Source organism: Pipistrellus kuhlii, unplaced genomic scaffold, assembly GCF_014108245.1.
Source record: "Pipistrellus kuhlii isolate mPipKuh1 unplaced genomic scaffold, mPipKuh1.p scaffold_m20_p_14, whole genome shotgun sequence".
NCBI classification, from domain to species: Eukaryota; Metazoa; Chordata; class Mammalia; order Chiroptera; family Vespertilionidae; genus Pipistrellus; species Pipistrellus kuhlii.
Window position 1 is genome coordinate 33,390,649 of NW_023425449.1, and position 14,628 is coordinate 33,405,276.

The following is a 14,628-nucleotide window of genomic DNA, read 5'->3' on the forward strand; positions in this document are numbered from 1 at the left end:
TCATTTGACAGATGAAGAAATGGACCCAACAAATAATTTAAAAGTTAAATGACTTGCCCTGGCCAGGTGGCTCACTTCATTGGAAAGTTTTCCTCTAAAGCAAAAGGTTGTAGGTTCAATTCCCGGTCAGGGCACATGCTTAGGTTTCAGGTTTGATCCCTTATCAGGCATGTAGGGCAGACAACTGGTCAATGTTTCTCTCTCTCTCTCTCTCAAAAATCAGTGAAAGCATATTCTCAGGTGAGGATTAAAAAAAAAGTTAAATGACAAGTAGTCATACAAGGAGACACTGGCAGAAGAGCAGGAACAGAGGGTTGATAGTAAACTTGGTTTAGAGAAGTTGAAGTTGAGGTGATTGTGGGGTATCTTGATAATACCTAGAGATAGTTTGGATATGTTTGTTGATATGTTTAGCAATGTGACTTGAAGGTTGACCTCTCTAAAAAATAAGACCAAAGATTTTCCCATTCTATCTAGTCACATTTGTAGTCATTTATCCTCTGCCTACAACATGCAAAGTGGGTCTTGTAGACATATTGTGGAGGGTACTAAAAATGAAATAGTAGGCTCTTTCTAGACACACCCAGAAAGCAGTTATACATGGTCTTATTTTAACATACTTGGGTACATCCTAGAGGAGAAGCTAAAGTGATGGGATTGCAAGGAGGAAGGGGAGCATCAAATTGACTGGGAAGATCTAGGAAAGCTTAAAGGTTATGGGTTTTGAGCTGATTCTTAAAGGATTGATAGAATTTCATCAGGTAGGTGGAGGTAGAAGGGCATTATAGATAAGTTTGGAAATAGAAGACATTTAGTGGATGTTTTTGGGAACAGAAACCAATAATCATATGATATGTTTTGAGAAGGTATATATTTTAAAAAAGTAAATAGGGCTTACTTAACGATTTGTTGTAAATTCGCAGAGTATTTCAAATTCAAGAATTTATTTTTTTCTTTTTCAAACATATCTGTTCACTTGGATAGGCTGTGAGGCAAACCTGTATTTTCTAAAAACTTAATTGATAAATACAATGAAAGCTTGTAACCTAGCCAACTTATAAAAGGAGGCATGTTTTTCCTATTCCCAGAGGGATGGCTATAAAAGGTTATATCGTGACCAGAATGAATCACTCTGTTATCACTAGATTAGAAAAATCCCACATAACTACCAGGTGATTTCAGTTTCATTTTGGCCTTGGATCTTAAAGGTTTACAACCTCTAATGATACTTGTTTTCAGTAAAGAAGAAATAAAAGAAATGAAGATTTTCCGGAAGAGACTGAGTTAAAGAAGGCTTTTTTATATTTGACAAGTAAGTCTAGTCTATATTTTATGTGTGTTAAATTTTGTCGACAAGTGAAAGGTTGCTAGTTTTTACTTTTTAAATATCTGCTTTATTACAAAGAGATCATGTATAGTGGGCAAAGGTTATATATTTTTGGCTGACAGCCAGGAAGCTACATAGCTGGGTTGACTTCTGAATAAAATTGGATTGGAACTATTGTATTAAGTTAGTGTCACGAGTTTCCTAGGAAGTTAAATTTTATAGGTGACATTTTTTCTCATAAGGTGGTATTGGAATAGTGATCAACTGTAGGGATAGAGATGAACTGTCTTTCATGCAAGTTAGAGAAATACGTGGTTACTGAAAGAGTTGGGGATTTCTTTATGAGAACTGCTATATTTAGTACCTTGCCATGTAGGTTTCTCTCCAGTTGGCAGTATGTCCCTGCCTCACTAAATTAGGAATAGAGGAGATATAGAAGATATAGAAGATGTCATATTGGATTTGTTTATTGAATCTGATATTCTACCAATAATGTAATTAATAAGTTTCTTAGAAATTATTTTTCCCATTTCATAAAACTTGATTCAAAACTGCTAGTGTTTTCCATATCCATTCCAGGTAAAGGTAGCTATCTGTGTGGGGTGAGTGATTAAGAAATGCCCATATGGAGTGCTTAGGTATTATAGTTTGTAATTTTAAAGGAATCATCTATTAAAAAAAACACGGTTTGCTCTTTAGAGATAATTCACCTAAACACCCAATATTTCTCTAAACTCAGTTTTCTGACCTGCAAAATGGGGTCACTTATATCCTACTCATATGGATTTGTAAGGATTAAATGAAATAATATATGTAAAACACTTCACATGAAGAAACACTCAGAAATGGTAGCTACTTTTATTGCTATCTACTCTTCCACTATATGTGCAATGTTTATTTTAATAGAGGAGAACGTTTAACCTGGAGGATTCCATCTCTAGTGGAGAGTTTCAGGTTCTCTGGTTGGCAAGTAGAAGAGAATTATGGTAGAGAAGCCTTTTCTAGGAGAAGCATATCTGAGAAGAAAGGTTTGGAAGCAGGAAGTCCAAGATCAAGGTGAAAAACAGATCCAGTGTCTGGTAAAGGCTCACTTCCTGGTTTGCAGACGGCTATTTTCTCATGTGAAGAGTAGAGAGATCTAAGTTAACCTTTTAAAAAGGCAAATAGTCTGGGAAAAGATAAGGGTAAATAGTTTGAAAGGAAGTTTTCAATTCGTTAGTATATTGTTTTGTTGAGACTTTACCAAAGCTATTATAAGAACTAGTATATTTAGTGATTATATATAAATAAATAAATAAATATATATATATATATATATATATATATATATATATATTTAAATATAGCTTTGATAAACTCATGACCTAGAGTTTTTAATATTATGCTCAAGAGTTTAAGAATCTTATATTTATAAATATGTTTTATTTTAGGTATTGTTATCGGTAATGAAGATCATTGTGAAACAGAAGATTGAATAAAGCCTTGTAACATTAAACCTAGATTAGAGATTTAGAAAAGAAAGTTAAAATTAGTCATTTTGATTTAAGTGTTTCAATTTCATAATATTTATTCTTCTAAATAGATTTAGAGAGTAGAAAATAAAATTCAGTGCTATAAAAAGCTGTTTTTCTTTCTTTTTGTATCAGAGAAGAAAGTAGACAACTAAGAGCTATAGTGATTCATAATGAAATATACTAAATCGAATTTTATTATGTCAGTTGTTGGCATTATAATCTATATAACTGATTTAATTGTGGACATCTGGGTATCTGTTAGGTTTTTCCATGAAGGACAATATGTTTTTGGCATTTTAACAGTAAGTTTTATGCTTGTTGGAACACTTGTGGTCCAGTGTTTTAGTTATTCTTGGTACAAGGCCGATTTAAAGAAAGCAGGCCAAGAAAGTCAGCATCGTTTTCTTCTACTTCACTGCTTGCAAGGAGGAATTTTTACAAGGTGAGCATACGCTTTTGATCATTAACACAATTTTTCTTTTATTCGAACAGAAACGCCTTTCTGTATCTAGGTTGTCAAATGTACAAAGATCCCCTATTTGCATGTAGCACAAAGGTCACTTGCTTCTTATTGTTGCTGTTTGTGTGAGTCATTGCTGTACTGTCAGAATTTTCCAGGTTTATTATGTTTTAGTTTACCTAATTTACTTTTTCTGATATGTGCTCACTTTTTATGAGAAGGAAAAAGACTAATTTCTATGTCTTGTGATCTTATGTTTTATATTCATAGCCCAATTGTGCAAATATGTCTATCACTTGCAACTGCTAGAGCACTTAATTTTTAAGTTACTTGTACCATTGATTTAACCAAATGAAAAATTTAGTGCAATAATGTAGTAGCCAGGTGGTAAGCTGGTACAGAATCATGTACAGAACTAGAAACAGTCTTAAAAATCAAGCTAAAAAACTTTAATAGTTAAAGAAACAATATCTAAACAGGCCTTAAGAATTCCATGATTCTTTGTATATCTAATTTTATATGACCTTTTCAATATTACCTTAAGGGATTTAATTCTGTTAAAAGTAATTTTTCTCTTTACTTTTAAGATATCTGCATATCATTTTTTAAAAAGACTCACAGGATTTAATATATATTTTTAATTTAATAAATCTTTATTGTTCAGATTATTACAATTGTTCCTCTTTTTTCCCCCATAGCTGTCCTCCACCTGTTTTCCACCACACCCTCTGCCCTTACCCCACCCACTGTCCTCATCCATAGATGTATGATTTTTGTCCAATCTCTTCCCACATCTCCCACACCCCTTTTCCCACCGAGAATTGTCAGTCCACTCCCTTTCTATGCCCTTGAGTCTATTATATTTACCAGTTTATTCTGTCCATCAGATTTTTTTATTCACTTGATTTTTAGATTCACTTATTGACATATATGTATTTGTTGTTCATAATTTTTATCTTTGCCTTTTTCTTCTTCTTCCTCTTAAAGAATACCTCTAGTATTTAATTTCTTGCCACTCCCGTCTGGCCTGAATAGTTTCTGTTGAGAAATCAGCTGACAGTTGTATGGGTGCTCCCTTGTAGGTAACTGTTTTTTTCTTGCTACTTTTAATATTCTCTCTTTGTCTTTTGCTCTTGGCATTTTAATTATGATGTGTCTTGGTATGGTCCTCTTTGGATTCCTTTTGTTTGGGGTTCTGTGTGCTTCCTGGACTTATAAGTCTATTTCTTTCATCAGGTCAGGGAAGTTTACAGTCATTATTTCTTCAAATAGGTTTTCAGTATCTTGTTCTCTCTCTTCTTCTGGTGCCCCATAATTCTGATGTTGGTACATTTGAAGTTGTCCCAGAGGCTCCTTACACTATCTTCATATTTTTGGATTCTTTTTTTCTTTTCCAGTTGGGTGTTTTGGGTTTTTTGTTTGTTTGTTTGTTTGTTTGTTTTGCTTTTTTGTATTTCAAATCTTTGACGTGCTTCGTACAATCCTCTATTCTGCTGTTAGATCTCTGTATAATATTTTTTATTTCAGACAGTGTATGCTTAATTTCTAGTTGGTCCTTTTTCATATCCTCGAGGATCTGGCTAAATTTATCTGCTTTTTCTAAAAAATTCTTGAAAAATCTTATAACTGTGGTTTTGAACTCTGTATCCAGTTGTTTGCTTTCCTCCATTTCTTTTACTTGTGATCTGCTTCTGTGTCTCATTTTGACTGCTTCACTGAGTTGATAGAGTGGCTTTGTTGATAGGTGTCCTATAGGGCCCAGTGGCTCAGTCTCCCCAGTCTCCCCAGTTGGTGCACCCCTTTGTGGGCTGTGTACACAGTCTTGTTGTAGTTAAGCCTTGATTGTTTTTGGTATCACTGTGAGGAATTGACCTCCAGGTCAATTGGCTGTGAGGATCAGCTGTGTCTATTCTGGGAGAACTTCTGTGCTGGAGACACCCTTATGAGATAAGACTTGCAAAAGCCTCTGTGTTCAGCTTGGATGGGGTGGAGTCTCAGGGTAGAGAAGACAGCATTGGTTTTCCATCAGCCCTGCCCTAATAGGCCCTTGTGTCTCAGTGTCCCATGGTAATTGCTGCAAGCACCTCTGAGAGAAAGCTACCCTCAAGTTCCACTTGCTGCCAACCTCTCCAGTTTCTCCCCGAATGAGTCTGAGTTCCCAGTCTCACCCGGAACTGAAGTTCAGTGCAGTCGGGAACTTTTGTCTCCCTCCTCCATGAGAAAGCCCACCATATATTCAGTTGCCCACCCTCTCTGCACACGCGCGTGCATGCGCGCGCTTCAATACCTCTGCCTTCTGCAGTTCCTCTAAGTCTCAGTGTGCTTTTCTTTTTCCTGACAGTCCAGTTTCTCCTGTATGAGTCTGGGTCCCCAGACTCTCCCCCGGAACTGGAGTTCAGTGCAGTTTGGAGCTTTTGTCTCCCTCCCACTTGAGAAAGCCACGCATTCAGTTGCCAGTCCTCTCTGCGTATGTGCGTCTCAGTACCTCTGCCTCCTGCAGCTCCTCTGAGTCTCAGTGTGCTTTTCTCTTTTCTTCTAGTTGTAGAATTTCCACTCAGCCAGCCTTCCTATGGTTCTGGATGATGTCTGTTTTGTCTTTTAGTTGTAGTTTTGAAATTGTTGTGCGTGTGGCAGCAGTTTAGGTATTTACCTATGCCTCCACCTTGGTTTCTCCTCTGAGATATCTGTATATCTTAAAAGAGAAAAATTAAAAGCACATTAAGAGGATAACATACTCTTTGGTTACATTTAATTTTGGAATTTGGACCATTTTAATAGCTTACATAAAGATTAATTTCTGATTCTGTCCTATTAAAAAGCAACATATTCATGGTGACTGCTGAAAGTATTAAAAAATTTCAGGCTTTTTATATGTTAATTGATAGTAATAATAATAAATGTCATTAAATCTGTGTGGAGATTTTTTTAGTCTTCAAAGTATTTTCACATACTTTGTCTTTTTAAAGCTAGAGTTAGTAAGGTTATAACATGTAATAGTAACAAAATATATAATGAGAAAAAGTACAGGTTTTAGGGAAGCTGGAAAGTACTTTAGGTGTAGATATTGGAGTTTAGTTTTGAAACTGTATGCTTTCAATAAGATGAAAATGTTTAAAGGAATGGAGTAAAAGTGCTTATAACTTTTTAATGTGTAATAAATAAGATTTAATGAATATTTTGCATGAGCAATAATGATAATTATGTAGTTATAATATTTAAAGAAGGATAACATTTACCTTGCTGAGAGTTTAGAAATATGGTAAATTCTTTATTTGCCCTTCTATAAATGTAAAATTTTCATATATACAGAACTGTTTTTCTCGGTGTTTCAAATAATGGCTTAAAGGTACTGCAGGACATTGTGTTATATATTATAAATTGTATTATAAAAGAAAGGCAAAATTGCCTTGATTTTTATTGTCTTTTGACATACCTAGTAATTTTTTATTAAATGTTAGACATTATATATAAAAATTATAGAGGCTCCAGATAATACTATTTTCCTTTTCTCTTCTGGACATTTAGAATGAGGTTCAGTCTACTGTTGGTTTGCTCCTAGGGTGCAGCCTTCTAGGGCACTGAGAGCCTGGTGTAGTCATGCTCCCTCCGCATGTCCTGAATACTACTAGGTCCTTATCTCCTTGGCACCACAAAACTGTCAGAAAAATTCTGCTTTGCTTTTTCAAGACTTTCTGCTTAGGGTTTAGTCTTTATCTTATAGTTTTAAAATTTGTTAAATGTCCTGGGGGGCAAACTGACTAAGCTTTTGAGGTCCCTGTCTTTAGACCTACAAGATCTTAAAGCTTCTGCTTTTTCTTTTTTCTTTTTTCTTTTTTCTGTTCTAACAATAACCCTCTACCTGAGAAAAATCCATATTTTCAACATCTTGCCCTTGTACCTCCAGGCAACAAGTATCTGCAGAAACATCAGTTCATATCCAATTTCTTTAGTTGTTTTGGCAGGAGCTTTGGTCTGCTCCAGTATACTATTATACATCCTATATGGAAGCATAGTCTGTAAAGTGCAATCTTGAGTTATCCTGTAATATGCTGTTGTAAATTATCCCAGGTCTAAAGTTGAACAGAACCTTTATTGTTCTAAAAAATAATATAAAGACCCCAAAACACTTGAATTCCATCTACCATATTCCTCACATATACTGTACATTAATATTGCTGGCATTTTAATTCCGGGTTTAATCTCACTAGACCATATTATTGTGTTATTTGTTTTATATAGTTAACTTTTGTTTATATTTACTATTCTCTTTATTTTTTATTCCTTCTTGAATCTCAGACTTTCCACTATGGATCACTTTTCTTCTGCCTGCTGAGGTCCAGAATTGCATCTATTGTGAGTCTGTTGGGGACATCATTTTTCAGTTTTTGGTTGTCTAGAAATGTCAGTATTTCATTTGCTTTCTTGAGAGCTATTTTAGAATTTGAGATGAGTAGTTATCTTATTTTTTCATATTACATTCTCTTGTCTTTTGGTTTTTATTGTTTCTCTTGAAGTGTTAGGTGACAGAGTCTTTTTTCCTTTACCTTTGGTTTTCTACAGTTTAATTATGATACATTTATGTATAGATTTATTTCTCTTGCTTGAGATTTGCTAGTTCTCATGATTCTTTGAAACTTTCATCACTTTTGCACAATTCTTAGTCATTACTTTCTAACATTTTTTGTCTCTTTGCCTTCTGGGACTGCAAACAGATGTAAGTTATATATTCTCACTATATTTAACAAACTCTTATAACAGAAGCTATATTTGGTTCTTTTCAAAAGTCTGCTATGTCACTTTTTGTAGTTTCCTCTTCACTGCAGATATTACAGACTTGGCATTTATATCTTTAAACATAGCATAGCTTTTTTATTTAAAATTTCAATATCTGAAGCTTTTACAAGTTTGTTACTACTGGCTCTTCTTCTTCTATTGGGTACTCATATTGCCTTGTTTCTTGCATGCCTAGGTTAGTATCCATGATTATGTTCTGGTCATTGCCCCTGAAAAAATAGTGAGGCCTTCACCATGTCCTCTCTAGAGACTTTGATTTTATTCTTCGGAGATGTCTATAGGGTCTGTAAGATGTGGTCTACACTTAAAAGTCATGTCTTGAAGTGCTTCCTGATTCAGTCTTTTAAAAACAAAACAAAACATATTTTTTATTGACTTTAGAGAGAAAGGGAGAAGGAGAGAGAGATAGAAATATCAATGATGAGAGAGAATCATTGATCAGCTGCCTCCTTCATGCCCCACAGTTGGAACTGAGCCTGCAACCTGGGCATATGCACCATCTGGGAATCGAACCGTGACCTTATGGTTCATAGGTTGATGCTCAACCAGTGAGATTGATTCAGTCTTGAAAGGTTGTATCTTTCTAGAAATGTGTGCATTTCTTCTAGGCCTGTGGTTGGCAAAATGTGGCTTGCGAGCCACATGTGGCTCTTTGGTCCCTTGAGTGTGGCTCTTCCACAAAATACCACAACCTGGGCAAGTTTATTTTGAAGAAGTGGCATTAGAAAAAGTTTAAGTTTAAAAAATTTTGCTCTCAAAAGAAATTTCAATCATACTGTTGATATTTTGCTCTATGACTAATGAGTTTGCTGAGCAACAACAGTAAGGTAGTTTAATACCTTACATTAATGGATATATAATGAGACAAAAAAAATCAATAAGGAAACAAAGACCTTAAATGTCACACTACACATAACTGACTCAATAGATTATTGGATATACATTTTTTTCATGTGCACATAGAACATTCTTTAAGACTGATCACATTTAGACCATAAAACAAGTCTCAATAAATTAAAGAAGACTGAAATCATATCAAGCATTTTTTTTTCAATGATATTATGAAAATAGAAATCAACTACAAGAAGAATACTGGAAAAATCAGAAACATGCTATTAAACAACTAATTGATCAAACAGGAAATAAAAAAATACTTGGAGACAAATTAAAATGAAAATACAACTTTCTAAAACCTATGGGATACGGAAAAAGCAGTTTTAAGAGGGAAGTTCTATACAGGCCTCTCTGGGTTTCAAGTTCCCTACCAGTTTGGGCTTGTATGGGAGGCAACCAATTAATGTGGCTCTCTTGCCTAGATCTCTCTCTCTCTCTCTCTCTCTCTCTCTCTCTCTCTCTCTCTCTCTCTCTCCCTCCCTCCCTCCCTCCCTCCCTCCCTCCCTCCCTCCCTCCCTCCCTTCCTCCCCCCTCCCCCCCTCTCCTTTTTCCCTTCCACTATCTCTAAAATCAATGAGAAAAATATCCTCCAGTGAGGATTAATTTAAAAAAATTAAAAATTTAAAAATAAAATGAAAGAGAAGTTACAACTGATAAACATCCTATATAAAAAAGCCTGGGTGGCATCATGCACGATGTCATCACAAGATGGCCACCCTCATGACATCATGTATATTTAACAGTGCTAGCACAAAATGGCACAGCAAACATGAAATAAAAGGTTATGGAGTTCAAATCTCAATAAAGACACCATAAGAAATTTGTAGTAGAGAAAGTTTGTGGGAAAAATCTGTACTTAAACATATGCTACTTTTTTCAAATTATTATATATATATTAATCTACATGTTATAAAGTATATATTCATAAGACAAATGTTCTTATTTACTTTACAGGTATTGGTTTGCTTTGAAAAAAGGTTATCATGTGGTTTTCAAATATAGCAACAAAACTGATAACTTCATAGAAAAACAAATTGATCCACATAAAGAAGTTATAGATGGAGTGACTGATTTGAGCATGCTCAGGCTATTTGAGACCTACCTGGAAGGCTGCCCACAACTTGTTCTTCAGCTCTACATCTGTCTGGAACAGGGTCAAGGAAATATCAGTCAGTGTAAGTCTTAACACCCTTTGTTAGATAGATGCCTCTGAGATCTTATGTTAATTATATAACTTTTGGGCAGGTTTTAGAATTTTTTATTATTTTTCTTTATAGAATTGTTTAAGTTTTAAAAAGAAGAACATGGTCTAAATATTTAAAAGTATATAAAGATATGTTACCTCCTTCCCTCTTTTTCCCATTCCTTTTTTGTCTGCCAGAAAGGAAACTTGTCAGTTTTTTTTATGACTCTTTTAGAAAATAATTTTAAAAACCTATATTAATTATTTGTCTGTGTCTCTCCCTTTTTCTATTCATTCTCTTTCTTTTATAGAAATAGTAACTTAAAATAAAAACAGTCTTTATTTTTTTTTTGCAGCATTTAACAATATGTCTTGGAGATTTATTCATATCAGTACAGAAAGAGCTCCCTCATTCATTTTTATTATCTGAATAGTATTATAAATTATAGATATACCATGATTTATTTAATAAGCTCCAGTTTATGTTGTTAGGTTGTTCCTAATATTTTACTGTTGCAAAAAATGCTGCTGTAAGTAATATTATGCATGTGTAATGTATATCCATAGGGTAAATTTCCAGAATTGCAATCATTAGATGAAAGTGCAAATGCTACAGAAACTCATGAAAGTTTACCAATATGTTATTTTATTACAGCATATTTCATTGTTAGGGTAAAATATTCAATTTAAAGGACAGTTTGAAATTTCCATTAAAAAAGACACCATTTAACTTGTTTAATTTGAGATGTTAAAAAATAGTAATGACTAAGGTTTCATGCAGAGTTGGATTAATCTCAGAGTACCAGATTGTCATCTTTCCTGGAGTTCCCTCTATGCTGGACTCACCTGTGAGATCAGTTTCTTTCCCTAAGTATTTCTGTTCCCAATTTCCCACAAACTTCAATGTTGTAGTCCTTTCTAATATTATTATTTTTACCTTGCTTGTTAGTAAGACACTGAAATGAACCTATTGCATATTAAGACCTTTTTTTCCTTATGATGCAAATAATTTGTGGGTTGGGACTTACGTGTTCTGTGCCATATAGTTACTGAAACTAGAAGTTCAACATTTAGAGTTTATAGCCTATCAGGTGGTAGATCTGTTGATGATTCCAAGTAGTAAATAGCATCTGGATCACAATGGGATCCAGTGACTATCTTCATATTATGAGGTTTTATCCTCATTCTTTAGTTTCTCCTTAAAGTAAGAAGTTGAGGTATTAATTAAAAATAGCAAAACAAACAAACAAACAAATAAATAAATGCCAATTGTCTAACAATAGAATTGGTAAATAAGTTACTGCACAATCTTATATAATAAAGATGCAATTTGCAAATGGTTGTTACACCATGAAGCGTAATGACTGATCGATTAACGACAGGATCACAGATCAGCAGGAGTGTAGGGCAGCGAGCTACAAGCTGTTGTTGGAGAGCTTCAGGAGGGAACAGGGCAGCAAGCTATAAAGGGGGATGGGGGAGGGCAGAGGGAGCTACAGGAGGGCAGTGCAGTGGGTGCAGAGCTACTGGAGGGTGGCAGCGAGCTATTGGTGAGCTACTGGAGCTACTGGTGCATGGATTCGTGCGCAGGGCTACTAGTGTTACTATAAAAACTGTTAGCCACAGAAAATAGTGATAACTTTTAATGACACAGGAAAGTAATTCTAAAATAAAATTTAGACAAAAACAGTTTATAAAATTTTCTATGAGCATACTTTTAAGGTTACAAGGAAATGATTATATTGAACAGTGTCTAGAAGAAAATATGAAAAATGTTAACTGTAGCTGCGATTACTGGGTAGTGAGATTATGAATTAATTTATTTAATCTTCTTTAAAAATTTTCTCTGAATTTCCAAATATTCTAAAATAACTAGGTATTGTTTTGAGAATTAGGAAGAATAACTCAGAATGTTAAAAAAAAAAAAAATCAGGTAACTTATAGAAGTATTTCAGAAGATTGAACCTATTCTTTTATTTTTGCTTCTTCCTGAACCACACTAATAAGGAGAGTAAAGGATTAAAAATAATGTAAACCCACAAGAACAAATAGAATGTAGAATAGAATAGCAGATTAGAAATATCAACGTGTTTAGAAGATGGAAAGCAGATGAAAAGGTTATGTAGGTTATGTAAATCAGCTCTACCATCAAAGACTAAATTATTTGAAGTTATTCTCCCTCTGAAAATATCTAACGCTACTGGATAGCCTGGCTGGTGTGGCTCAGTGGTTGAGCATTGGTGTAATGAACCAGGAGGTCACAGTTCAATTTCTGGTCAGGGTACATGCTCAGGTTGTGGGCTCAATCCCCAGTGTGGGGCATGCGGGAGGCAGCTGATCAATGTTTCTCTGTCACCATAGATGTTTCTATCTCTCTTCCTCTCTGAAATGAATAAAAATATATATAGACTAGAGGCCCAGTGCACGAATTAGTGCACTGGTGGGATCCCTCAGCCTGGCCTGTGGGGATCGGGCCAATACTTGCTTTCTGACATCCCCAAGGGGTCCTGGATTGTGAGAGGGCTCAGGCTAGGCTGAGGAACCCCACATGTGCACAATTGGGGCCAGGGAGGGACCACAGGAGGGTTCCTGAGTGTGTCTGGCTATCTCGCCCAGTCCCAATCAGCCGGACCCCAGAAGTGAGCTAACCTACTGGTTGGAGTGTCTGACCCTGGTGGTCAGTGTGCATCATAGTGACTGCTCAAATGGTCAGATGAACAGTCAGACACTTAGCATATTAGGCTTTTATTATATAGGAAGGGAAATTGAGCTTGCTGACACCCAACTCACACTTAAGTTAAATTTTCCTTCCTCCCTCTTTCTCCCCTCCCTCCTTTTCTCCCATCCTTCCTCTCTTACTTCCTTTCCATTTCCCTCTCTTGCATGATGCTGTGTCTTAGTGAATTAGATATATGCACAGGGTCAAAGCCAAAGCCTGGAATAGCTAGGTTTATAACAGTAATGTCTTATAGAATTTCCAGAGTATTATATGCAGTTTTCACCATATCAGTTACTCAATAAAACATGTCCAAAATTTGTACAGTTCAGAATCTTGTAAAGCAGTCTAATGCAGTGGTTAAGTTCACCATCTTTGGAATTGGGTAGCTTTAGAGTAAAATCTTAACTGCAACTTGCTAGCTGTATGACTTGGGTTAAATAATATATATTCTGTAAGCATTACTCCTTCATATGTAATATGGGAATAGTAATATTTATCTTGAAGGATTAGATGAGATGAGTATTTAAAGTACCTGACATGTGTTTTTGGGTATGTGTAAATACAGATAAAGCATGTAAGGCATATGGTAATTTAATATTGCAAATTTTATTCCTGTAACAATATACCTTTTTAAATTTTTTGTTTTGTAGATGCAGTCCTCGTGGTCTCTTGCTGTGCTATTTCTTGGTCGACTGTTGATTATCAAATATCTTTAAGAAAATCCTTACCTGATAAAAAAGTCCTTACTGGGCACTGTCGAAAATTCACATATCTCTCTTACAAGTTTTTTACATTATTATCTTGGATGCTGAGTGTTGTACTTCTTTTATTCTTAGATGTGAAGATTGCTTTATGTCTGTTGTCATTTCTTTGGATTTTAGGTATATTGTGGGCATTTAAAAACCAAACTAAGTTTTGTGCTTCCATAAGTATGGAGTTCTTATACAGGATTGTTGTTGGATTTGTTCTTATTTTTACATTTTTTAATATTCAGGGTCAGAATACCAAATGTCCAATGTCTTGTTATTATATTGTAAGAGTACTGGCCACATTGGGGATATTGACTGTGTTCTGGGTTTGCCCACTTTCTATTTTTAATTCAGACTATTTTGTACCTATTAGTATTATTATAGCTCTTACTCTTATCCTTGGAATTATTTTTCTTATTGTTTATTATGGGACTTTGCACCCAAACAGAAGTAAAGAAAGAGAACCTGATGAAATTGATGGGAAATCAGTGCAAATAGAATGTAGAATGAAGTATTTCCTAATGGACTAAGCTATCATTTATGAGATGTATTTTCTTATTTTATGTTTCATTGGTTAGTAAAGAAAATGTTGTGTGTCTATGTCTGTGTTATTTCTTAGTTTTGCTTTCTTTAATTTGAGATCAGTTCTGGTACATTATTTATGAATGTGAGAGTGAGCATATTAATATTTTTATTATTAAATTAATTTCTCACTTGGTTTTGAAGACCTTAAGAACTTAGATATATTTGCCTGTTGTCAGGAAGAGTAGCCATTTTGAGCCTACATTGGAAGAAATGGTCTGGTTCCCATAATAATTCTGGTTCCTTCAATAATTTGAAGGCTGGAATTGAGCTTCTCTCCAACTTTTCCCTCATTTTCCCTGAACTAAAACTGATGCACCTGCTGTGGAGAAAAAGAGAGCAGAACACTTGTTCTCACCTGCATTTTTTTGTTTCAATGCATATATTGAGTTGGAGACGGATTGAG

The 14,628-nt window shown here is 34.8% G+C and overlaps 1 protein-coding gene across 3 annotated transcripts; it reads left to right on the top strand.

Moving 5' to 3' along the window:
• Window positions 1-1,160: 1,160 nt before the first annotated feature.
• Window positions 1,161-14,238, top strand: XKR9 (XK related 9). Of its 3 annotated transcripts, none has more exons than XM_036437121.2 (4): window positions 1,161-1,312; window positions 2,758-3,283; window positions 9,944-10,164; window positions 13,542-14,238. In XM_036437121.2, exons 2-4 carry the CDS (start codon window positions 3,012-3,014, stop codon window positions 14,168-14,170), a joined length of 1,122 nt encoding a protein of 373 aa, XP_036293014.1. In that variant the 5' UTR covers window positions 1,161-1,312; window positions 2,758-3,011; the 3' UTR covers window positions 14,171-14,238. The 3 variants fall into 3 exon arrangements, with proteins under 3 accessions (XP_036293014.1, XP_036293015.1, XP_036293016.1); XM_036437122.2 differs by lacking the exon at window positions 1,161-1,312 and adding an exon at window positions 1,510-1,699; XM_036437123.2 differs by lacking the exon at window positions 1,161-1,312 and adding an exon at window positions 7,598-7,654 and having other exon boundaries at window positions 3,148-3,283.
• The last annotated feature ends 390 nt before the right edge of the window (window positions 14,239-14,628 follow it).

Excerpts from the sequence above, each read along its gene's own strand:
- XKR9 (XM_036437121.2), top strand. The coding sequence starts at position 3,012 with ATGAAATATACTAAATCGAATTTTATTATGTCAGTTGTTGGCATTATA. Across the intron at positions 3,284-9,943 it reads CAAGGAGGAATTTTTACAAG|GTATTGGTTTGCTTTGAAAA; the intron begins GTGAGCATACGC and ends TTTACTTTACAG. Across the intron at positions 10,165-13,541 it reads TCAAGGAAATATCAGTCAGT|ATGCAGTCCTCGTGGTCTCT; the intron begins GTAAGTCTTAAC and ends TTTGTTTTGTAG.